General features: G+C 48.4%; 1 protein-coding gene across 1 annotated transcript in view; it reads right to left on the reverse strand.

Annotated features, from left to right (window-relative positions):
* Window positions 1–2873: 2873 nt before the first annotated feature.
* Window positions 2874–26232, reverse strand: part of slit3 (slit homolog 3 (Drosophila)) — a 171596-nt gene continuing 148237 nt past the window's right edge. Inside the window, exons 24-36 of the mRNA XM_010899016.4 lie at window positions 24539–24610; window positions 22324–22487; window positions 21587–21711; window positions 20502–20599; window positions 18887–19026; window positions 16390–16483; window positions 15829–15966; window positions 14833–15073; window positions 13083–13213; window positions 5682–5836; window positions 5285–5576; window positions 4849–5054; window positions 2874–4695 (exon numbers count right to left, since the gene is read on the reverse strand). Coding sequence (XP_010897318.2) covers window positions 4454–4695; window positions 4849–5054; window positions 5285–5576; window positions 5682–5836; window positions 13083–13213; window positions 14833–15073; window positions 15829–15966; window positions 16390–16483; window positions 18887–19026; window positions 20502–20599; window positions 21587–21711; window positions 22324–22487; window positions 24539–24610 — 2098 coding nt within the window. The 3' untranslated portion in view covers window positions 2874–4453. The remainder of the gene's footprint in view (window positions 4696–4848; window positions 5055–5284; window positions 5577–5681; window positions 5837–13082; window positions 13214–14832; window positions 15074–15828; window positions 15967–16389; window positions 16484–18886; window positions 19027–20501; window positions 20600–21586; window positions 21712–22323; window positions 22488–24538; window positions 24611–26232) is intronic.

Consider the following 26232-nt stretch of genomic DNA (forward strand, 5'->3'; position numbering starts at 1 on the left):
ATTTGATAGCTATGATGTTATCTGGTACAAATTATGAATACAAATGATCATACCACATCTCTGCCTGGAAAGTATGACCTGATTGGCCTCACCGTAGTTACACACTCTGTTTGCCATGATTGTGGGAAATGTATGTTTCCCATGTTCTGGCCTTAAGCACTTTCTCAATGCTATGCTTTGATGTAGCCAGTTGCAGTGAACGGAGCCAAACAGTAGCCCTGATGGTGGGCCTGAGCTTGTTTTTACTTGGGGTTTGAACCTCATGTTACCTCTCAATAGACGGTCTAAGCATCTAAGCACAACCACAACCAAACCAAACCAGATCAGATAGCAGTGGATCCTCCAGCAACCTAAAAAAAAAGGATGTGATTATGCGACGAAAGACAGGCAAACACAAAATGAACGGCGGAAGCATACTAACCGAGTCAGCTTGCGAAGGGGTGCCGAGGCCTGGCTGATAGCCGCGTAGCCGGGTGGCCACCATCTGCCCTGACTCCTGGCCTTCTTCTCATGTCCACGGCTGTGTGACCAGCTGTGTGTTCGAAGCTCCCTCTCTCTCTCAGCCCCTCGCCCTTCCTCCCAGAGACCCCTTCATTCTCTCTTACATCTCAGTGATAGCGTTGCTTCACGTCCAACCTTGTCCAATCGAATCCCATCTACAGCCTCCCTTTTTCTCAGCTCGCTGGGACCCTGCATCTAACAGGATGTCTAGTGGAGATTGGGGAGGACTGAGGGTGTGCATGTCACCTGTGGGCAGTAGCACGACGTGTAATGTAACGGTAGCATGTAATCTGACGACCAACTGTAACTGTAATCAGTATCTGCAAAGATAAAGGGGGTACTTATTGGGTTAGAATTGCATTAGTATCACTTATTGGGTTACCTTAAAATTCAGAAAGGGTATTTGCGATAAAACACATTGACACCATATTGGTTTTCTGAATGAAATGCCATTCATCATTTAAGAAGGTGCATGTTTGGATTTTTTCCATATGTGTGAATGTGAAGGCCACTATAATTAAACACTGAATGTGTTTGGTAAATCCTTTTCCTCTAATGTCTCTGAAGGAAATAGTCATCGAAATGTTACAGTAAGCAGAATACGCTACGGAGGGTTAGTAAACGAGACGACTTTACCGACAAACATTTTGGAGAGGCAACTAGTAATTGTAACAAACTATGTTAAACAAAATAATCTTTCCCAAACTGCCTTTGGGTTGGATAACAAACTGACAGATTGCAGTCAGCTCCCTCTCACTGAGACTGCCAGGGAAGAGGTGCCTCTCGTCAGCATCCTTCACTGTGGCCGATAATGCTGAGGAATGATAAGTATTATTTGACTCCACTGTGCCAACAGGTCCAGACATGGCTGCCTACGTAGAGTCAACGCTCTTTCCCCAGGGGAAGGGGGCAATACCATCTCTGTTCCACCGTCCTCCCCTTCTTAATCTGGCACGTCACGGGGCGTAATGGGGCAGACATTTTTCAAAGGATTGGAAAAAACACCAAAAAGGACAAACAAAATCCCTCTTTAGAGTGGAGGAGTGGAGTGGAGGAGTGGAGGAGTGGAGTGGAGGAGTGGAGTGGAGGAGTGGAGGAGTGGAGTGGAGGAGTGGAGGAGTGGAGTGGAGGAGTGGAGTGGAGGAGTGGAGGAGTGGAGTGGAGGAGTGGAGGAGTGGAGTGGAGGAGTGGAGGCATTCGGGGTAAAGACTCCCATGGAAAGCTTAGCTCGTTTGTAATTAACATGCAGAAGTCAGAGACTTCAAACATCTATTTAAGCTGGGTATTATTTGTAATTATTTGCATTAAAGCGTGACTGGTGCTGTTTGAAATCTCCCTTCCCAGGCCTGCATTAGCAACAGAGATAATAGAGTTGGATGTCCACCCTGACCTCTGTATTTTATTCTACTGCTGTTTTAAGACTTGATATTCTCAGGAGGCTTTCTATTTAATAATTAAGACGGACTCCCCTATAACTATTTACAATATCAAACATGATATAATACTTTTTGGAATAGTATAAAGTGGGGGGATGGTAGGCTGCTAGAAACAGTGTATAAAGAATATTAACATTACTGACTATATCTCACCTTGATCACAAACATCTTACTGATCACAAATTATCAAATTGCTCATATTGTGATTCTGAAAAAGAAAACATCCCCCTAAAGCTTAAAGTTAATCCCAAGAGTGACGAACAGAGGTGTAGGCCTAGACGGGCAAAAAAACAGCGTGGTGGAGGGCTCCACCTAGTGGTCAATAATGATCACTTCACATTGTAAAAACGATAACTTCAGCGCAAGAAACGAGTTTGCCAACCCTTTTCTCGAGTAGGCCAGCCCAGTCTTTGGATCTGTTCTACAACAGGGCTACTTATTCAATCAATAAAGGGCTGGATGATTAGGTTACATGCTAGTTCTGGAACACAAAGGTATGGGGGCAGTCATGGAAAGGCTTGGGAATAGACTAGTCATCATTAGACTGACCTGCAGCAAATTCTCAGATTCCTACTCATTAATTTGTTATTTACAAAATGTGTTTAATGCAAAGCCAAACGAAGTAATTACTTGAAGGATTATTGTAATTGTCACTGATGCATGGGAAAGCCTTGCAACCTGAGGCCTCCACTGATATCAAATACAGATTATTTCCTCTAAAACAGGATTATTTCTGTAAATATTTATGGCTTCATGATCAGTTAAAGAGAGCTGTAGACGCAGAGAAGTTTATTCTTTGTCTAAACATGGAAATCTTTGCCAGGTGTTACGCTTTGATGGACTCACAATTCCCCCAAATTGTCCAAACATCAGATAAAACATTTGTCTGATGTCAAGAACACGCTGTCTGCTTTCCATTAACTCAAACATGGAGACTAGTTTCATGGTAGTTTAATTCCAACATTCAACATAATTATTAATCATTTAAGGTTTTACCAGAAATACATTGTACAGTATGTCTGGGAGAACGCAACTTATCTTACGGCCAACGTAAGTCCTCATTATTATAGAATGCAAGGTGTCACACAAGACAATGTACATTGTGGAGCCTACACATTCCATTCATACAGAAGCGTTCAATGTGATTTTTAGGCATGGGTGTATGGGAGCTGATAGGATTAGGCCCCGGGGTAAAGGGATGTATTAAGATACATTTTCTAACACTGTATTTAAACATATACTGTATGTCACAACAGTATCATGAACTGGCAAAACATTTGAATTATAACAGTGTTACCAAATACTCTCTAAATGAAAGGGGAGGTGAATGTGTTGTGTTGAAAAGATGCTGGAAAGACGTCTTTTCAACACATAAAGTGGACAATACAGTAGTTACAGTCATCTGAGCTTTTAGGTGTTAGTAGTTATGGACGGTTTGTGATTTCAGTTCAACATTGATTTCCTAGGCCAAGCCATGCATTACAAAGTCAGTTCCCCTCTTTTAGCCAGACAACATTACCTTGGTCATGATTACAGAATACGAGGACAAACTGCACATGGTTGTCATGGAAAAAGAATCCATACGCCCATATGGAAACCATAGTATAATGACGAGGTCGTTCCATTACTGTATTATAACCAAACTTCCCAATCTGCCTTGGACTGTGTGTGATTAGTGCAATCATGCAAGAAACAGAAAATCACACATTTCAGGAATGTGATTCTCTGTGGGACAACTCTGTGGGACCACACCCGAGGACAAAGGAAAGAAAATCCATCCCAGCCTGACCCGGGGGGCTACAAGTCGTTGGAAAGACGTCTTTTTCAACACATTTTGCTTATATTGGTCGTACTCTAGAATCTCTGATACGGAACAGCGAACAAATAAAAATAAACAACAACAACGTAAAATGGTTTCCTATGGCACAAAGTAACAATCACTGTTTGCAAGCTCCATGGATAACAGTTCATATCCTTTAGAGTGAGCTCAGCTAGCTCTGTGGTGGGGATGAAGTCCGTTATAAAGCAGGACAGCCAAGTAGGACAGTTCCTTAGTTTGTCTCCATAGCTGAAGATAAGGAAACAGACTGCCTTCCGCTTGTCTATGTCTGGGGAGTTTGTAGCACCAACTCCCCCTTGTCTTCGCTGTCTCACTGTTTCGCTCCACATGTAAAGTGTCCAAAGACTCTCCCATCGTATCAACACGCACACGCACATGCAGTTATACACTGAGAAAATAAAAACCACGGATTAGGTTATACATTTATATAGATTTATACATACATATAAATTCATATACTTTCAGGAATGTTAATGTTTTTTTTTTCTTAAGGTACAAAATAACTTCTCATATGACAATAATATTCGACATATTAAAAACAATTATCAAGTCTCTGTTTTAGAAAGAAAAAAAAAATCCCATAATAAAAATAAGTTCTATGTTTTATTTTACAATATATTTTCTCTTTGCAGGTCCCTTTTTTGTTTGTGGCTGTTTCCATGGTGCTGGCTGGATATTACAACGGGCACTTGCTGCAGCCACACTCCAGAGTGGTCTCCAGGTCCTCAGAGTACGAGGACCCGTCGGTGCATCTGAAGACCACTTTCCGCCTCCGGCTTTTGGACGGGGTGCAGCAGAGGCCTCCGTCGCAGGCGCGGGGACACTCCACCCGGGGTATTTTACTGGTGGAGGTGCACGTCTTCAAGGGCTGGTGGCGTTTCAGCAGCTCGCGCACCACCTCTCCCTGGCATGTCAGCTCTAAGAACAGGTCCACAGTCACTCAGAATGCACAGCCAAACCCATCAACAGCATATTATTACCGTGGGAATCATGTGTATGTAGAAAATAGAACGTCTATCCAGAAACATCAGGGGTTCTTTCTGAAGGGGGCCTTGGGACGGTTCCTCTCACCGGTATTGCAGGCAGGCCCGGTGTATCCCGGCTGGCAGTGGCAGGACGCCTGGCCGCTATCTGAGAGCCGGCATTCCCCGTGTCCACACTGTTTGCCCTTACAGGCCTGGGGCTCCTCCCTCCGCTCACAGTACTGCCCTGTGTAGCCCTCGGCACAGCGGCAACTGTAGGATGAGGCCTTGGGCACACACAGGCCGTGGACACACCTAGAACAGAGGGGGTGGGGGGGTCCGTGTCACATGAGGGACGATCATTTATAACGGCCGTATGTGTGTGTGTGTAACGTCTATCTGTCCTCATGTGAATGAACTGACATGCCGCTGGTGGTGAAGCTTTAAGCAAAGTTTTATCGACAGGCTGCAACCTCATAAGCGGAGGCCTGCGCCGAGGTGCCTGCGCCGAGGTGCCTGCGCGCGCGGCTGTCGTGGGGCCGTACCTGCTGGTCTGACAGGGGCTGCTGGGTGCGGCCTCGCGGTCGCACAGGGGTCCGCTGCGGCTGGGCGGGCACTCGCAGGACACCCCCGTCTCCCCCGTCTGACGGCAGGCTCCCTGGGCGCACACGCCGCAGGAGTGGCAGCCTGGCAGGATGCCCTCCACGCCGCGCGGCGCCGTGCCCAGATCCTGCTGCTCCCCGTTGACCCTGACATTGTGGATGCAGCCGTTGAAGGCCTGGGGGACGCGGTCCGGACCGGAGCGCAGACCCGAGCCCACCACCGCTGAGGGCACACCTGGGGAGGGAGGGAGGATGCCATTCATTTCACAGCGTCCTCTGTTTCTGCAGCTACGACGGGGCGCAGATTATTCGGCGGGAAACGGTGGGCGCTACGTCTTACCGCCGATGTAGAGCTGCGCGTTGTGGTCCACGGAGGGCTGGCGGGGCAGCTTGCCCAGGCTCTTGGGGGTGCCTTTGTCCACCACTAGGCTCAGAGAGTGGTTCTGAATCAAAAGCTCCACCATGTGGAACAGACCGTCGTTCACGGTCTCAACACTGCTAACACAGAGGGAGAGAGAAGGTAGGGACGTTTAAAATATTGCAGAAGTACGGGAGTCGTTATGCACTGGAGAAAACCCCAGATGTAGGGACTAATTGATTAGAAGGAGACTTCCAAATGGTCCTGTGTTCAAACAATAAACATATCTCACAAATGATCCTATACCAGCTGCCCTCATTTGGTGTTAATAGGGCGAACAGCGTGTTGAAAGCGTCCTTTGTCTGTGAATCCATACATCCATGCCATTTGAGCCCTCTGACACGTGTAGTGAGGGGAGGGGGAGGGTACTAAGAGTGCTGGGACACGGAGCAAGGCTCCACACCGGCCCCTGTCAACAACACCTGTGTCCTCTGGAGAGCACCTGCCTTTCATAGTACTCATGTTTAAATCATGGCAGGGCACAGAGAAGGACTCCCGGACTCCTTACTCAGCCACTCACACTGAGCCTGCAAAAACCTCCACGAACTAGAAAACCGTGAGGCTGGTGGGTTCAGGCTGAGGCAGACACGGGTCTGTTTCAGAATGATAATGGGCCTGTTCCTACTTGAGTGTTCCAGTTCCCACAATAACTGACTGGCTGGCTGGCTGGCTGACTGGCTGACTGGCTGACTGACTGACTGCTGGGTACATCACAGGCTGCACTGCCTCTGTCCTCTGGGACTGCCTAGTTACTGCTGAGTACTTGGATTTGGTGTTTGCTCTAAGATTTGACACAACATTAGCATGAGGTCTGAGGTTGTGACCCTGCTCGACTTTCTGACCAGAGGTTAGTCTTGTTCAGGTAGATGGGGTCAGTAAAGGGCAGGATGGAGACTGTTGAGGGGGGGTGGGATCAGTAGAGGGGTAGATGGGAGTTATTAGAGAGGTAGATGGAGTCAATAGAGAGGTAGATGAAGGCAGTAGAGTGGTAGATGGAGTCAGTAGAGAGGTAGATGAAGGGAGTAGAGTGGTAGATGGAGTCAGTAGAGAGGTAGATGAAGGCAGTAGAGGGGTAGATGAAGGCAGTATAGGGGTTGATGGAGTCAGTTTGAGAGGTAGATGAAGGCAGTAGAGGGGTAGATAAAGTCAGTAGAGTGGTAGATGGAGTCAGTAGAGAGGTAGATGAAGGCAGTAGAGGGGTAGATGAAGTCAGTAGAGGGATAGATTAAGACAGTACTGAGGTAGATGGAGTCAGTAGAGAAGTTGATGGAGTCAGTAGAGGGGTAAATGGAGTCAGAAGAGAGGTAGATGGAGTCAGGAAAGGGGTAGATGAAGTCAGTAGTGAGGTAGATGGAGTCAGTAGAAAGGTAAATGGAGTCAGTAGAGGGGTAGATTAAGTCAGTAGAGAGATAGATGGAGTCAGTAGAGTGGTAGATGAAGGCAGTAGAGGGAAAGATGAAGTCAGTATTGAGGTAGATGGAGTCAGTAAAGGGGTAGATGTATGGACGTTATTCCTGGAGGGAAGAAAGGCAGCTCCAGTGCAGACAGCTAGAGACAGTGGTTTGGCAGGGATAGAGAATGAAAGAGGGAGATAGACAGAGAGAGAGAGAGAGAGAGAGAGAAAGAAAGAGAGAGAGAGAGAGAGAGAAAAAGAGAGAGAGGGATCTGGGTGGTGAAATTGAGGGCAGCTCTGTCCCCCTGTTGTTCCCCTCGGCCTAAAACTAGCTCTTCCTATCCTTACCCTAAGAACTGTTTTTGTTCCAAAAACAAAAACAGAGAAAAACCCACTTTTGCCGCTGTTGGGTTGTGGTCTTGTCCAAAAACAGCATATCGTAAGCGAAGTTTAGCGACGCTCCACCCCCGTATTCCAGCTCTCCTACTGGCTGATTGTTAAACATTTTTGATTGACAGTTTCTGTGGTGGTTGGAGCCCAATACACTAAGCAGACAAAGAGCAACATTAAAAGGAGAAAATGTGCCCACTACATGCAGGACTTCACCACCGCAGAGCTGAGATGACAGGTAAAGGACACAGCCACACACAGCTCAGCTGTAGGCTGCCGTGGGTTCACTAAAAACCATCTTGGCTCAACAAAGAGGCAACACAGACGCAGGCCGAGAGGCAGCATGTGTGGTTTACATTATGGGCCCGTAATTCAATTCCACCCTGAAAACAGGGCTTTTGCAACTAATGCAACAGTTGGCTTGCCTGCAGAGGCACCACTTCCGCCTCTCGGTCCTCCATTCGATACATTAATACCACCATGGAAGTCCTGCTTTGTTACACTTTAATGACATTTTCATCCAGTGTCTCTGGTTTGGACAGCCGTCTTTCATTAGGGGCAATCTGAAAGCCCACATCCTCGTTCTGACCAAAGAGGAGTAGCAGGGAGCAAGAGAGGTTCTGAGGGGCAGGAAAAGACGGGAACATGGAGGTTCTGAGAAAGAAATGTCAAGAGTTTTATTTCTTTTTCTATCTCTTTCAAATAACAACCCTGACGAGAAAGTGCTAATGTCCTCTGGGGAAAAAGTGTGAAGTGGTACTGGCGTATGGATGTTGGTGTTGCCCCATCCTGCTATGCCACCTTAAGACCACAGGGAGGCAGCAGAGGCCCAGTCGAAAGAGGTGAATTGTGTAGCTCTGCCCTCCAGCCTTTGCCAATATTGGGCGTTTGTCTGTGTTTTGACAAGCTGAAGTTTTCCAGAGGCAATGATATTTTTCAAGGGGGACGCGGCGCCTTTGATGTGTGCCCAGCCTGCGTATTAGCTTAAAGCGGCCCATTATTAAAATTCAATAAAAACAAACAGAAAGCCGTGGCAGATTTCAGAAGCCTCGTGTTCCTCTGCTCGTCAACCGGGGAAAGTCAATTTCCTTTCATCAAAGAATCAAATACTTTGTTTTCCTCTTTTTACCTAACCATATTATAAATGACACATATACAAACTTAAAAACAATTACCAGTTTCCCTGGTCATCGTATGTAAGTTTGAAAATTCAATTACCTGGCGCTATCAATTTCTTGCAATGTAGCCCTGAATTGACTGGTTTAAACTGATGTTTTGTAAACAGTCAAAGATCCAGATTGCAGCTGTAGCAACCCCCATTAGGTTTCCTTAGAAGCAGACTGGTGAACGACAAGCTTGTTTAGTGTTTGGGGTCTGAAGAATGGTGGACATATTCCCTGGCTGCCTCCTCTTTTAGGTATATCTAGGTCTAACAACAGCTATAAACCTTCTTAACGGCTGGGGTAGCTAGGTGGAGCTTATTGTATTTTTTTATTATTATGATGTTTTCATTTGTTTTGATGTTTTCATTTGAGTATTGTTTTTTGTATGTTATTGTACTTTCATATATTCTTCTTTGTAAAGCACATTGAATTGCTTTGATGTATGAATTGTGCTATATAAATAAACTTGCTTGCTTGCTATGCCCTTACAAGGGCTGAACTCCAACTTCCTAGAGACGGGGAACTGAATGTGGTCTCCTTTTCTCCTGACCTCCGTGGAACACATCACGTTCTCCTGACCTCCGTGTAACACATCACGTTCTCCTGACCTCCGTGGAAAACATCACGGTCTCCTGACCTCCGTGTAACACATCACGTTCTCCTGACCTCTGTGTGACACATCACGTTCTTCTGACCTCCGTGGAACACATCACGTTCTCCTGACCCCCGTGGAAAACATCCCGTTCTCCTGACCTCCGTGGAACACATCACATTCTCCTGACCTCCGTGGAACATATCACATGCTCCTGACCTCCGTGGAAAACATCACGTTCTCCTGACCTCCGTGGAACATATCACATGCTCCTGACCTCCGTGGAAAACATCACGTTCTCCTGACCTACGTGTGACACATCACGTTCTCCTGACCTCCTGAACTCTTCTATCTGGATCTATCTGTATTAGTTCTGTCTTGTTATAGCCAGAAGAGGACAAACCCTTTTCTAAGTTTCTTCCCAGGTTCTGAACCTACAAGGGAGGTTTTCTTTGCCACTGTACGTCCATTGCTTGTTGCTGCTTGCTCTTTTCGGTTCTAGGCTTTGTATCTATATAAACAGTTTGTGACAATGGATGATGTAAAAAGGGCTTTAAAAAATAAATGTGATGAACTGATGGACAGGTGTATTTGCATTGGTTTTATCTTGGTCTATCTGTATTGCTTTTCTCTCTCTCTCTCATCCACAGAGTCCACCAGCAGCCACACTTCATTCACAAGCTGCTTGTCCTTTCCTATCTTCCTCTCTGTGGCTCTTATGAGACTCTTCAGTCAGCTGTAATGTGGCACTCTGCTCACAAAGAGACGTCAGAGATAACAGAGAGACATTGTGAGCCCTCTTTAGGCTGTCCTCCTCATGGCACAAGCCTGGCTGCTTTCTGAAGGCCCCCCTCCAATACAGATGGCCGGTGTGCCGAAGAGTGGGAGGGAATTGTGACTGATATGTTTGTGCTTCCATCAAACCCTCTCCAACCTTCTTTCCTTCTGCAACACTTTATGATCATTCTTCTGGGATGTTACCATATCCCTCCATTCCCTCTATCCTGAATAATGGCACATGAGGCCCCTTAAACTAATAGAGGGATTACGGTGGCATTTAGTAAAGGGCAGGACATTAAGACAGACTGAGGACCTGGCCATTCATCGGATGGTAATGAAGCATCTTGGCTCCCTCTGAGCCCTCCACCTCTATCCTCCACTCTCCCTCTGAGCCCTCCACCTATATCCTCCACTCTCCCTCTGAGCCCTCCACCTATATCCTCCACTCTCCCTCTGAGCCCTCCACCTCTATCCTCCACTCTCCCTCTGAGCCCTCCACCTCTATCCTCCACTCTCCCTCTGAGCCCTCCACCTATATCCTCCACTCTCCCTCTGAGCCCTCCACTCTCCCTCTGAGCCCTCCACCTATATCCTCCACTCTCCCTCTGAGCCCTCCACTCTCCCTCTGAGCCCTCCACCTCTATCCTCCACTCTCCCTCTGAGCCCTCCACCTCTATCCTCCACCTCTATCCTCCATCTCCCTCTGAGCCTCGCTATGTGACGGAGGTGAGGTCTGGACAGATGAGTACATTATCCTCTACCTCCCCACCGCTTGACCGAAACCCCTCTGTCCACTAAAACCTCTCCTTTCCTCACTTCTCTCTCCTCTCTTCTGGACCCTAGTCAGCAGCCACTGACTCCAATGTGAACACCTCTCCCCCACCTGGAGCCTTCATCTACCCTGTGTCCTATAGAGCTGTCTCCGCTGTCATGGTCCAGATGTTAACTGTGTGTGTGTAACGTGATAGCAGTGTGTCCGCCTCCACACTCCAGGAGTGGAAACATCCCGTTCCTCCTCCCTCCCAGTTCCAGTCTCCCTCCCGCCGTGTCTTTATGACCCACCCTGCATTTGAAGTCCTGCTCCTGGCCGACAGCCGCCCGAGCAGAGAGGCTTGAGGAATGCAGCGACCGCAGTAATCACCACCAGTCTCTTCATCTCTGAAGGTCAACCTCCACCTCCACAAAGCTCAACTTATAGAAGGAGCTTCCTCTCGCAAGTCTGTCCACATCCACACCTCCACAGGCTGGCACTGTGTAAAACAGAGGCCCGGGCTGAGAATGAGGCCTGCTGCATGGTCTATGTTAAGGCTAACCATGGGTCGAGAACCTGGGAAACATGCTGGGTACTCCCGGCTCTGTGCTGGGTACTCCCGGCTCTGTGCTGGGTACTCCCGGCTCTGTGCTGGGTACTCCCGGCTCTGTGCTGGGTACTCCCGGCTCTGTGCTGGGTACTCCCGGCTCTGTGCTGGGTACTCCCGGCTCTGTGCTGGGTACTCCCGGCTCTGTGCTGGGTACTCCCGGCTCTGTGCTGGGTACTCCCGGCTCTGTGCTGGGTACTCCAGGCTGTGCCATGTCGTTGCTGATGTCACATTAACAGGAGCAGACGGGTCATTTCCATCCTCACTTTCCTGTCCCATCTGCGCTTGCTCAACCTCCCTTTGCCTCTCTCCCTCAGCTCCCCAAAGACAATGGGGCCTGTCGCTGCCAAAGCCGTAGAACGCTTCGTCACCCTGGGGGGAGAAGGCCTAATGAGGGTGAAAGGATGGAGAGGAAGTCGTGAGGACTCAGACAGGGCTGGCTGGAAGACGGAGCGGGCCTGAGGTGGGATCAGGTTAGACACGACAAGCCCATTTGCTTCAGCGTGTAAGCGTTTCATTTCATTTAGAAAGTGGACATTCTTTCTGATTGCTCCAAGAGCAATGAGGAACCAGTCCTTCCCTCCCCTACTCTGTCTTGTGAAGAATGCGATTTTCATTATGGTGACTTGAAAGTAAAAGCAGGCATAAAACAAGTGAAACAGGCTCAGCGTAAAAAAATACTCTCTGACCTGTGTCTAAAAATCACCTTTTGGGGAGGAGCTGTTATTTTTCACTGGGCAGCTGGTTGATGTTTGGATCGATACTCTGCCTCCACTTCTCTTTTACCTCCCTGTCCCTGGCAGCAGCTCCTCTAAGCACAGTACTGGCCAGACACCGTTGGAATCAATAACAACAAATCTAGAGCAGGCAGACAGAGGTGCTGGTCTGGGGTCAGCACATATGAGATACCTCTGCTCTATCTAATGCCACTGTTCAAAACCCATACAAACTGTCTACAACTGCTGTTATAATGCCTTACGTAGCGGTTATAAGACTTTATGAATGGCACAGTGACTGGGGAGAGCAGAGAGCAGTTGGGTGTCTGTGAGGAGCTCCACCCAGAGTAGCCTGGTCTACATGAGGTGAGAGGGAAACGTGTGTGTTTGCATTAGAACAGTTGGAGCCGGAGGGAAACAGAAAGGTTCTATCTTTTTTATGGAGCCGATTTTGTCACAGAGCGAGAGAGGGGTCAGACGTCATGCAGGTCGGTTCCAACACGACTAAGAAAAACGTCCAGGCGAAGTGATAGTGAAGGCCAAGGATTGCTTGAGGTTTTGGGTTAGAACTACATAAACTGCTGTTTGTGGAGGTGGGATGGTGGCTAAAGTTACTGGAAGTTTGAGGACAGAGGGGAATATTTAAGGATATTTTCATTGTTTGGGTGAATAATATTCCCCGCTGGGCCTCCCATGTGCTCAACATCGCGTTGTCAATGTGCCACCACACCTGGGATTCATCCCTAAACGGTCAGTGTCCAGCAGCTGGTGTCTATTGGCCCTGCATCGCCCTGGGCTAAGGGACGTCGAGGCCAGCGAAGCATACCGCACGCCACATCGCGTTCTGGAGGAGGTTTTCAAAGTCAGGTGAAAAGTGGGGATCGCTGTGGCTTTGCAGTGGGGCTGGAGTCTATAATGCGTGCGTGCTGACCTGTAGACAGTTGTTGGGGGGTAGTTGGCGATGTCATAGATAATGCGTATGTGTCCCTGGTACAGCTCCAGAGCTAGAGGATCATGGTCCTCCTTGTAGAGCAGGATACCGTTGTCCTTATCTGTAGCCATCTGGAGAAAGAGAGAGAGCAGGCAGGCAGGGTGGGAGGGAGGGAGACAGGGAGAGTGAGAGAGAGACATTGATGGAGAGAGAGAGAGAGAGCACAGAAATGAGCACACCAACCTCCCACTCACTGAACACGACATGCGTGCTAACGCAATGAAAATGGGGCCGTAGGGCTAAGCAGTAAGCACTTAACACTCAATGTTCAGTGGGCCGAAACAAACGGGAAAGCAGCTAACAAGCCGCCTGTCTGCCTGCCGGTGGAGTGAGGTCAGCTCTCCAGACTGCTCTTTCAGAGTGGCTGCAGCATCGAGAGGGTGGGAGGGACAGGGGGAGGAGATAGCTGGGTCCACAGAGAGTGGAGACCTTTTTAAGTCAAACAGAACATTATGGAGTTTTCACAGGCTTGACTTGGCGCTCACTCTATAACCATGTGATACAGGATGCTGTTATTGGCCTCACAGAGCCAAGAGGAGACGGACCCCATGTTGAAAAAAGCCAGGTGTTAGATATCAATTAGGATCTCAAAAGGGAGGGGAAATTCTGTCCCAATCACTTAGGGATATTATTCTGCTAAAGCTGCTTTTGTTAGAAAAGGCAACATTTGGCATTACTTTGCTTAGTCACCGTAGTTTGCAAATCAAAACATCCTTTATTTCAAAAACAGCAGTAGCATCCTGGAATGGTCCAGTTTACAGTTGCCTATAGAGAGAACTACTATACGTCTTAACACTCAAAGTCATGGAGTCACCTCTCAGCACAGAGATTAAGACCAAGCAATCTATTTTTACCTCAGTCTTTTTAATTACCATTAACGTGCCCTGTTGCCAGGTGAGACGAGATCCTGCGGCCGTGACTCAATCCCACTGATTGGGCTGATAGCACTTGCCACGCCGACACTCTATTACCATAATACCAATCTCAGTAAAACACATTATTCATCCTAGTGAACAAAAGGTGACATTCTAATAATGTCACCATCCCACCTCCCTGGTGGTGGCTCGGACCGCAGACCGGCTGACAACACCATAAACACAGAGCCTGCCTCCCAAAAGGACCTTCCTGTTCCCTGTTCCGTACAGCGAGGCACCAAGGGAGGGAGCGCTTTAGTGCACCATGCAGGGAATAGGGCTTCATTTAGGAGACACCCACGGGGAGAAAAAGGAGCGAGGGATCATTTCTCATGCTGGCCCCTCAAGACAAATGTGTCTCGTATACCTTCCCAAGGGTGCTTCATCCTCTCCTTTAAGTACAGTATCGATGAGGGCTGGTGCTGTGTCCCTGCCCTAGCCCCAAGGTGCTGTGTCCCTACCCTAGCCCCAAGGTACTGTGTCCTCCCTGTCATGTTTGCTAATGTACAGTGTGACGTTGTGTGAAGTATGTTCACCTGTGGGAAGGCAGATGGCTGCAGGTCATGGGTTTCATATAGACAGGGCTGGTGATGAAAGACCCTTCAAAGTCTAACTTTTGTCCGTGTCTGTGATTCTGTCCGTGTGAATATGACCGCCAGTGTGAACGTGTCCGCGAGCGTGTCTGTGAATGTGTCTTTCAATCTGTCATATGCGTGAATATGTCTGCGGGGACAGGCATTAGGGTTAGAGGTTAAAGGTCGGCGGGGTCATGTTACCTGTAGGGAAATGTGGACGGGACTGCGTAACTTGGCGCTGGGCAGCTGAATGTAGGCGTCTCTGCTGAGCAGGTGGACAGTGAGGATCTTCTGGCACTTGTTTCCGGTGAAGCCTGGCAGGCAGCGGCACACAGGCTCCCCTTCCATCACCAGACACTGGGCGCCGTTCTGACACTCGGACTGGTCACATGGGCTGGTCTGCAGCAGGATCATAGGGGGAGGGTTCTCGCAGAACAGACCGCTGTAGAACGCAGAGACGCATGGCCAGGTTCAAATCACACTCAACCACGCTGCCACGCGTCATGATTAAACACACATTTATATTACTTTCCTAACTGAGTAGCATTCAATGCTCCATAACCCTAACCCTTATACCAAACCTTAATCCCAAGCATAACCTAACCTAAGTTTAACCCTAACCTAGATCCTAACACTTTGCCCTAACCCAAACCCTCACCCCAATTCTACCACTAAATCTAACCATTACCCTAAAATAGCCTATTTCCCATGTGGGCACCAGCTACATTTTCCCACAGGATGAATTTTCTTTTGATACAATTTGTGTACAGTATACATGATTGTCCCTGACAAAGGAATCCTAGTAAAACACTGTCAAAGAAAAAGGCCAAGTTGTCTGAGTGCTCCAGCTGTTTGCTGGCCAACAGAGAAACCAATGCATCATAAATGTCCCACCCCAGATCCCATCCCTTCCACAGCCTAGTCCCAGACTTAGAGCTAGAATTAGCCACATGGAGCTTCATCTGCCGCGCCACTCCGCCCCGCACCACCCTGCCCCGCCACGCACCATCCCACACCGCCGGCCTCAGACTAGACAGCCAAGTGGAGGATAACAAATGACCATCTGTAGCTTCTTACGGTCTTCCTGTGTGTGTGATTCGACTGTGTGTGTGTGTGTGATATTACTGTGCGCGCGCGCGTGCGTGTGTAGATGGCCCGGCGCCGTTGTGGCACCGGGACAATGCCAGCCTGTCTCACCTGAATCCCTCCTTGCACACGCAGGTGTAGCCGTTGACAGCATCCACACACTGGGCCCCGTGCTGACACTTGTTCTCCAGGCAGTCGTTGTAGTCCTGCTCACAGTGCTGACCCACGTAACCTGGCAGGCACTCACACCTGACGCACGGCAAAGACAGGGACGCCATGAGACCACCGCGGGAAACCTCTCGCCCGCTCGCCGTCTAGTTCTGAACTATCGTCCCAACAGATGGAACCATCGGCTCTGGAACGGCCCTTCTATCTATCCTGGGACCTGTCTTTGCTGTTACTGGACTCTCTTTCACTTCAGAAGACCCGCCTGTTGAATTAGGCTGCTGTATGTGTTATGAGCGTGACTTTATAGAACACGGCCAGCTATACTAGAATGGGCACCTTGTTCGTTGGTCATGAAAGAACAGGATATTGGGATGCTGGAGGAACAGAACGGAACGGGCTGTCCTGACGACTCCTCAAAGCACGGGTCACATCCTGTGGGCTGCCTATGGTGACCTCTGACTTTCTATGGCCAACCCCCCCTTCTGAGAGCCGCCTGTCACTCACCTGTATCCTTTGGTGAGGGGGATGCACTTGGAGTCATGCTGGCAGGGGTCGAAACCTTGAATACAGGGGTCCACCACCTCCTCACACAGATCACCTGGGAGACACACACACACACAGACGCAAGCACACAAAAAGAAGAAAATATCGAGACATTGAGATCATTGCCTGAGACCTCCTCTCACATAAACCCAGACAATCTGTGTTTTTTTTCTCACTTAGACGCTTATCATTCATTTGTTTTAGTGCAGAATTGTGATCCTGATATTGTATGGAAGGTTCTTCTAAGAGCACTTGTTTTAATAGTACGATTGTATGATGTCTCCCTGATGGACCATCAAGGCTTTCCCAGCATTCCACAGTTACTCATGTTTCCAGTGCCAGACTGCTCTATTCCTCCATGGAGGTGTGGGGGGGGGCTGTCCAGCTCTGGGTATTAGCTGAGTAAACCTGAAACACATGTTGTATATTGGGCTGTAATCTGTATGGAATACAGTGATGTGCATGCCAAGGCAAAGCCCCATCTGAATCCGCTAAATCACTGCCTGGCCATGTTCTGAAAACCCTCTGTCCCTGTCCACCTGCTTGGATAGATCTGCTCCTCCGACACTGGCCTCCCCCTCTCCTTCCCGCTGCCTCTCTCTATCTCTCTGAAAGGGGCGAGCCGGGCTGAGGGTGTGCAGATGCCTGGCCTCTGCTCCTTGCTCTTTCTTCCCCTTTTCTCCTCCCTCCTCTTCTCTCCATCTACTGCCAGGTCTGTTTCCTCTCCCTCATTCTGCAGCCCTGTGGAGGGGAAGTCAGTCCACAGCAGCAGCTCTCCCTACAGGGGAAATCCACTCCAATTGGGTTTCTGAGGTGCTCTGCAGGGAGTTGTCACAAAGCCTCAGTGTCAGCCCGTTCTCACTGCTCATTGGCTAAATGAGAGTTGATGTGTACCATATTCCATAATCGTTCTCCGTCTAGCAGGCAGTTTAAGTTTTACAGGGGGAACGATAAAGCCAGGGGTGGCAGGAAAACAAAGGGATTGACCTTTCCCGTGTCATGTCTGTCAGCTTGTAAAGGACAAGAAGACAGAGAGGAGGACGCTCTGTAGATGTCACTGTTAACCAGGGCTCTGGGCACACACCCACATCACAAGCACACCCTCATGCAGACGGATGGGTCCCATGTCCACCCACTGACAGCACTTCTGTCCTGTCACTCAGAGCTCAGAGGTCAGAGGTCAACAGAACTCTAAAGGGCTGCAGCACAAGACTGGTCATCTTTCACACACACATACTTCATAAGGTTTAGTTGATTCTAGCAATACAACGTATATTCAAATAGAGTTCAAACATCACACAAACACACACACACACACACACACACTCGGCATCATCTTGTTTGGCCTGGTTTTAAACAGGAAGTGAGAGCAACAGAAACACTGCTTTGGATGGATGGATGGCTAAGTGGGGGGGTGGGGGGGCAGTTGGTTTAAAGGAGGCCAAATTGCTGGGTTAGCCTGTGGACTTCCCCCGGTCCGGGGCTGCGGCTGCTGCTTCACCGGGCTGCCTGGCGCTGCCCGCCGTCGGCCCCAGAGCCCTCATGCCCACGCTGCGGAGGCAGCTGTGTGTGGCATCCTGGCTGAAAGGCTTCGAACTGGACCGGCTGTCTACTGGCAGCCCGTAAGCCCCACTTCCCCACAGGCCCTCTGCACTCTGAGCTGGAGTCCCACGGGAGGCTGGGTCTGGGATGGACGCGGCACGGCGAGGCCTGCAATTTGGCCTGCGGTGGTAATGACAGGGTCGTGTGCAGCTGCTCAGATCAGCGCCCTCCCTCCCCTGTGACGGGTGGCGACGGCGGGGGACAGCCCACAATGCCCCACTAAGGAGGTGCCCCACTGCCCGCCCTGCACACTGCAGAGAGGCCCCGGTCTGACAGAAAAAAACTCCCCCCCCTCCCCACCAGGATTGGCTGGCTACACTCAGAACTGCGCTGTCAGCGTTCGGGCCAAATTCACTGGACTGTGCAGGCCAACAGGGATTTTTTCCACCTCCTGCGTTTTTTTTTTTTGTTGCCCTCTTTGGCTCTGTGCTCCAGCGTGATGCACTGTCATCCCCGAAGAACAGTCTGAGGTCAATGCAGAAAACGGCCCATTATACGCTAGCGGAAAAAATGACTGTTTAGTTGCTTTGTGAAATTACTAAATGACTTACAATTGCTTTAGGCGCATTTTCTGTCCAGAGGGGTTTAGGATCTCAGTCCAAAGGCGTTTAAGATTTCAATATTGAAGAGTTTCGGATGTCCGTCCAAAGAGGTTTAGGGTTTTAATACAGAGGGGTTTACAATTTTAGTGAAAAGGAGTTTAAGATTTTAGTTCAGAGGAGTTTAGGATTTCAGTACAGAAGAGTTTAGGATTTTAGCCCAGAGGGGTTCAAGATTTCAGTCCAAAGAGGTTTAGAGTTATTTTTCAGTTTAAAGCAATGTAGTTACAACACAACGAAATGTGTGTGTCCCATACCTGTGTAGTTGGGGGGGCAGATGCAGGTGTAGTTGTTGATGCCATCCACGCAGGTAGAGTTGTTCTCACAGTCGTTGTCCTCACAGTCATCTGGGTTCACCTCACACTGCAGACCCTCGTAGCCAGGAACACATGCACAGCTAGGGAGCACAGAGAGACGGCCCGACAGAATAGACCTTTGTTGAGAAAATAAGCAACATGGTTGTATTTCGGACACAGCCAGCCAGGCGTATCGGGTTTCATTCCACTTGTAAAATTCCCTCTCCAGATGGTATCTGCTCAGTGACCTCGACGTGGAATAATTCTATTAGGGAATAAAGCCGCTTGAAAAAGAAAGAGCCGCGTTTCAATAGGAATAACAACAAAGGTAAACCTTCAGTGACATTTTAAAAATGCAATCAGGTCTGTCTGTGGTTTCCGTAATCCCAATTAGACGTGGGCTGCTATTGGATCCTATGCAGAAGGGCATTCATCAAGCTGAACCGAAATGTCACGTAAGGAACTGGTGGAGCAGTTGAGGCTCAGAGCTGTGACTCTGGCAGCACACGGGCTCTCCTGTTTCCTCTTTCGTTTGATAATTTCTCTTTTCTTTCCCGCTGTGACGTCTTCCTGCCCGTGCTGACATGGTGGCACAGCCAGTGCGTGGGAGGCTGGGCATTGAGTTGGCACGCCGTGGCAAACAGGGCGAGATAAGTGTGACAGGGCTGTGGCGTGCCTCACTGTTGAGGCGGGCAGCTTTATCAAACGCATGTCTCCCCTTTAGAAAGCCTGATGATTTAACAGCAGCCTGTGTGTTTCTGCAACAGTCTCCAGAAGGACTGGGTGGGGGCTGGGTGGAGACAGGAGGGGTAGACGGCTCATGTCAGGGGCCTCAAACTGTCAACCCTTGGAAACAGTGACATCAAAGGGACTTAGTAAGCCAATCACAGCACTCCTGTGCCATCGACGTTCACAGATTCAACCCTCAAAAGACGGAAACAACAGTGTGCTCTACCTGCGACTCTGGCTGAGCCTACTAAACAGAGATAATGTCCTGTATCCTCTGTGAGGAGGGCAGAGAGGGCAGAGAGGGCAGATAGGGCAGAGAGGGCAGAGAGGGCAGAGAGGGCAGAGAGGGCAGAGAGGGCAGAGAGGGCAGAGCGGGTAGAGAGGGCAGAGAGGGTAGAGGGAGTAGAGAGGGCAGAGAGGGCAGAGGGAGTAGAGAGGGCAGAGAGGGAAGAGGGAGTAGAGAGGGCAGAGAGAGTAGAGAGGGCAGAGCGGGTAGAAGGAGTAGAGAGGGCAGAGCGGGTAGAGGGAGTAGAGAGGGCAGAGCGGGTAGAGGGAGTAGAGAGGGCAGAGCAGGTAGAGGGAGTAGAGAGGGCAGAGAGAGTAGAGAGGGCAGAGAGAGTAGAGAGGGCAGAGCGGGTAGAGGGAGTAGAGAGGGCAGAGCGGGTAGAGGGAGTAGAGAGGGCAGAGCGGGTAGAGAGGGCAGATAGGGCAGAGGGAGTAGAGAGGGCAGAGAGGGCAGAGAGGGCAGAGGAGGCAGAGCGGGTAGAGAGGGCAGAGGAGGCAGTAGTGACCAGAGAATTAAGATTCAGAACAATCATTATTGAATAGAATATCTGTTAGTAGTTACCTGAACTGACCCTCCTGGCCTGGTATCAGGTGGCAGGTGCCTCCATTGACACAGGGAAAACTGATGCAGGCGTTGATGGCTATCTCACAGTTCTGTCCCTGGAGGCAAGATAGATAGATAGAAATAGAGAAAAAAGGGGAGAGAGGTGTGTGTCTGTCAATCACCATGCACTATTAGAGTATTGATCCTGTGTCTTGTGGATCTATTGGTTCAGACAGTCAGACTATTCATTTGAACTTATACTCTAATAATGGCTGTTGTTGTTAAAACCGTAATTTTATTAGCAGCTATAGTATATCATTAAGCTGAATCATTTTCGAACACAACCTACACAACCGTCTCTTGGCAGCACTGGTCAACTGTTGAAACCAGCTCGCTGACACCCTTCAGATCAAAGACCCCACACAGGTGTTGGTTTCTTGTTTTCACTCTTTCTCCCTCCTCAGCCATGCACATAAACATGCTGAGAGAACCAATGAGATGCACCAACACCCAGACTGAAATACACACTGACACACACATCTTAGCACAAATCGACCTTGGGAGCAAAGACTGTAATTAAAAAGCGAGGCCATGGGCTTTGTCCCCATGGAGGGCTGAAGGTTATGCTCTTATCTGTGTCGGTGGAGCAGGGCACTGACAGGAATCCCATAGCCAAACAAAAGCCTAATGATCCAACCTGGCAGAAGCACACAACACAGTGGGGACACTAAAACGCTCAAACACACACACCAAAACACACGCACACATAAAGAACACACACACATAAAAACACACACACACACAAAAAAGTACACCGAGAGACAGATCTTGGAATGAAGCACCCTTGGAGTTTATCTGATGACAGCACTTAATCAGTTATTGGAATCTTTTTCAATCTCCAGTCAATAGTTACATCCACACAAACGGCTGGAATCTATTCTGCATTGATGGAGGTATTGAGCTATGATGCATTAAAACCCTGGGGCTAGGCCACGACAAACCACTAACATTGGGAATAGCTAAAATGGGGTCCATGATTGTGGGCGTGCGAACGCGTGTGATCGGGCGTGCGCGCGCGTGTGCGTGTGAGTAAATCCACTAACTTTGTAGCCGAAGGGACAGGTGCAGTGGTAGGAGCCAGAAACATCACTGGAACATGTGCCGTTGTTCAGACAGGGTCCGGTCAGGCAAGGAGCACACTTGGACATCAGATTCAGATCCACTGGGCCTGAGAAACACAGGAGGAAGAAGTCAGAAACTGTGTATGCTGTGTAAATAATTACATTGAAAACTGAGAGGTAGAAAGAAACAGAGACAGAGAGAGTTTTTGAGAGAGGCAGAGTAAAAGAGAGAGGGAGCGAGCAAATGATAGAAAGAGAGATAACACAAGAGAGAGGGAGAGATTAAATAAGAAAGATTGCGAGAGTGAGTCACACAGGGATTCCTCTCACTCCTGTTCACAGCAGCACAATTTTAACACCCTTCTTATCCACGTTTAAAAAACCTTAATCTACCTTAATCTCAGAGAAATCCCAGATCAATGTTAATTGGCATGCCTGGTAACAGAGGGCAAAAGAAATGTGCCAGTTGGGATCACTCCTTTATACTGGGAGAGATGGAGGAGGAAGGGGGAGGAGAGGAGGAACAGGGAGAGAGGAGGAGTATGCAGGGGGAGGACAGAAGGAGGAAGGAGAGGAGGAGAAGGAAAGGAGAGAAGCAGAGGTTAGGAACAGAAGGCTACTGAGACAGTAGTAGCAGCGTGAATGGCATGAGAAGGAGAAATGAAAGGAGATGATGAAGAGGAGGAGAGGATGGAGTGATGAAGAGTGGTGTTGCTTACTCTTGCACTGGAAGCGATTTAGGGGTGTGGTCAGGAGCAGTCGGTCTGCCATGTCAGGGGGTCCGGTACAGCGGGCGATGCCAGGCTCTTTGAAGCCCTCCTTGACCCACTGGGACAGCCAGCGCAGGTCACAGTTACAGTACAGGGGGTTGGCACCCAGAGCCCTAGACAATAACACAATATACCAGGTTAACACCTAGTGGCCACACATGGACATGCATGAGTATAGTGTGACTACAGTATGGAACAGGGATGTCAAAGTCATGTAACTACTGTCTACAAGTCTACTGTCTACTGGGCTAGTGTCTACAAGTCTACTGTCTACTGGTCTAGTGTCTACAAGTCTACTGTCTACTGGGCTAGTGTCTACAGGCCTACTGTCTACTGGGCTAGTGTCTACAAGTCTACTGTCTACTGGGCTAGCGTTTACAAGTCTACTGGCTACTGTCTACAAGTCTACTGTCTACTGGGCTAGTGTCTACAAGTCTACTGTCTACTGGTCTAGTGTCTACAAGTCTACTGTCTACTGGGCTAGTGTCTACAAGTCTACTGTCTACTGGTCTAGTGTCTACAAGTCTACTGTCTACTGGGCTAGTGTCTACAGGTCTACTGTCTACTGGGCTAGTGTCTACAAGTCTACTGGGCTAGCGTCTACAAGTCTACTGGGCTAGCGTCTACAAGTCTACTGTCTACTGGTCTAGTGTCTACAAGTCTACTGGGCTAGTGTCTACAAGTCTACTGTCTACTGGTCTAGTGTCTACAAGTCTACTGTCTACTGGGCTAGTGTCTACAAATCTACTGTTTACTGGGCTAGTGTCTACGAGTCTACTGTCTACTGGGCTAGTGTCTACAAGTCTACTGTCTACTGGGCTAGTGTCTACAAGTCTACTGTCTACTGGGCTAGTGTCTACAAGTCTACTGGTCTAGTGTCTACAAGTCTACTGGTCTAGTGTCTACAAGTCTACTGTCTACTGGGCTAGTGTCTACAGGTCTACTGTCTACTGGGCTAGCGTCTACAAGTCTACTGTCTACTGGGCTAGTGTCTACAGGTCTACTGTCTACTGGGCTAGTGTCTACAGGTCTACTGTCTACTGGGCTAGTGTCTACACGTCTACTGTCTACTGGGCTAGTGTCTACAAGTCTACTGGTCTAGTGTCTACAAGTCTACTGTCTACTGGGCTAGTGTCTACAGGTCTACTGTCTACTGGGCTAGCGTCTACAAGTCTACTGTCTACTGGTCTACTGTCCACTGTCCAAATGTGTTCTGGTACACTGTCTACTGGGCTAGTGTCTACAAGTCTACTGGTCTAGTGTCTACAAGTCTACTGTCTACTGGGCTAGTGTCTACAGGTCTACTGTCTACTGGGCTAGCGTCTACAAGTCTACTGTCTACTGGGCTAGTGTCTACAAGTCTACTGTCTACTGGGCTAGTGTCTACAAGTCTACTGTCTACTGGTCTACTGTCCACTGTCCAAATGTGTTCTGGTACACTGTCTACTGGTCTAGTGTCTTCTAGTACACTGTTTACTCAGTGACCTTCATTAGTCAGACAAGGACAGACAGTTGGCCCTCTGTGGAAAGTGGCACCTGTGGTGTTGGAGCAGGCATAATATCACAGCCGATTAACACACTGTTTGCCAACTGGCATGACAAATAGCATCAAAGCAAGTCCTGAGAATCTTAGCAAACACAGAAGCTTTAAACTATAGAGTTGAACTTAATTTGCCTTTAATAAACAGATCTTCATTTCTGGCTAACATCACATCCCTATCTCTCTCTCTCTCTCTCTGTCTCTCTCTCTCTCTCTGTCTCTCTCTCTCTCTCTGTCTCGCTCCCTCCATGCCCCCTCACCCACCACACACACACACACACACACAGACTTTCCCAGGTCTTATTCTGTGCCGAAAACCCTAGCCAGAGTGCTGCTGCTTGTAACAAAAGGCAGGAACAAGCGTGAGAGTCATTGAGAGGCCACATGATGTTTAGAGGCAATAAAATGTCCAGTGATTTCCTTTGGGGGCCACTGTGTTCTCTGTGCTCACAGCACAATGCGGCTCTGTCCTAGAGCTGGGATGTGGTCTGCCACCATGCCTTTCACAAAGTCAAGTGGCTGCTGTACAAAACTAGAGCTGAGACTCCACACACTGCTGTTCACAATGTGTGTGTGTGTGTCCCTTTATGACTTTTGTGGTGGAGCTCCCACTGTCACACTCACAGATGAGACAGCGATGTCAAGTGGTTGAAGGCTCCCTCTGGTATAGTTGAAAGGTCGTTTCCGTGGAGAGTCCTGAAAGAGAGTGAAAACAAGGTTTGTGTGAGAGATGGCTGATGGATATCAAGTAGGTGGGTAATGGTACGTGTATTGACAGCCACACCCTGTGGAATGGAGGGCTCTGCATGGTTCACATGAAATCACGAAAAAGCTCTGCATAGTTCACATGTGAACACGAATAACTCTGCATGGTTCACATGTGAACACGAAATAGCTCTGCATGGTTCACATGTGAACACGAATAGCTCTGCATGGTTCACATGTGAACACGAAATAGCTCTGCATGGTTCACATGTGAACACGAATAGCTCTGCATGGTTCACATGTGAACACGAATTGCTCTGCATGGTTCACATGTGAACACCAATCCATTATTCTAAATGCATATCATGCATATTAAATGCCTCTTGGAAAGAAAAACATATAAGGCCATTCTGTTTTAACGAAGGCTTTTAATTTTGCAAGTTAATGCAGAATAATTGTTGAAGCTTTTAAAACTGTGGTTTAAAGCAGCCCTTTGCAAGTCTAACTTGGCTAAAGAAACAAAAGAACAATGGATGTGTGTGTGTGTGTGTGTGTGTGTGTGTAGCTGTGGATTTGGGCCTGAATGCTGTGGTTGAGAATAAAGGGTTTCAGAACCTTCTAGGTTTATAGAGACATATTATGAAAGTCCCTCTCCAACCTATTGCAGCAAACAGGTTTGATTGTATACTATGTGATTTGATTGTATACTATGTGATTTGATTGTATACCACACTATATGATTGGAAAACAACATATGCGCCATGTTCACATATAGCCCTTTTTTTTTTCATCAGGCATCATATATTCTTTCTGGATTAGTGTTGTTTTGCCAAATAAACTAAAAACTGATCTTCAGCAACTGCTGACAATACGTTTTTGCATCACACAGTCCCAAAACATCCACACAGTGTGGTGTAAGGTACCACCTCTACAGAGTGATGTGATTTCCCTGTCTGTCAACCCCACAGACAGAAGACAGAACGGACAACAATCAAGTCCTCCAGACACCCTGCTGACCCGAACCACAGACAGCTCTGCGCCTCTCAGTTCCTGCTGGATGCACTCAAAGGGTATTCTGGGTAATGAACAAGTGACGATGATAGCTGCCTGGCAACGGGTGACTACATAAGCCGGTGTAGAATGAGAGAGAGAGACAGATTACTCCTGGAGCCACCAGGCACCTAATAGACAGAGGGATGACGAGCAGTGATGGAGTAACACTGTACAGAATGACTAGTGGGAGGAATCCAGATACTGAAGACATTATACAGGAACTATATGAAGATTACGCTCTTCCTGTCTCTCTCTGTTTGACTCTCTGTCCGCCTGTCTTGTCCGTCTTTGTCTGTCAGTCTCTGTCTCTCACAGTTTGTCTTTCTCAATCTATCTTTATTCGAGGCCTCCCCAAGTTCTGTCTTTTTCTCTCTCTCTCTCATTTAAATATAATTAAAATCTAATTGTGGATACTAATTGTTCGTTCGTGGAGATATTTATCAATTTGCGATGAAACACAATTAAAGTAACAATGACAATAATCCACAACGTCTACAGTGCAACAACAAAAACACATTAAAAATAAAAATGTATATACAACAAAAATAACAGTGGCATTA

Source organism: Esox lucius, chromosome 4 (genome assembly GCF_011004845.1).
Source record: "Esox lucius isolate fEsoLuc1 chromosome 4, fEsoLuc1.pri, whole genome shotgun sequence".
NCBI classification, from domain to species: Eukaryota; Metazoa; Chordata; class Actinopteri; order Esociformes; family Esocidae; genus Esox; species Esox lucius.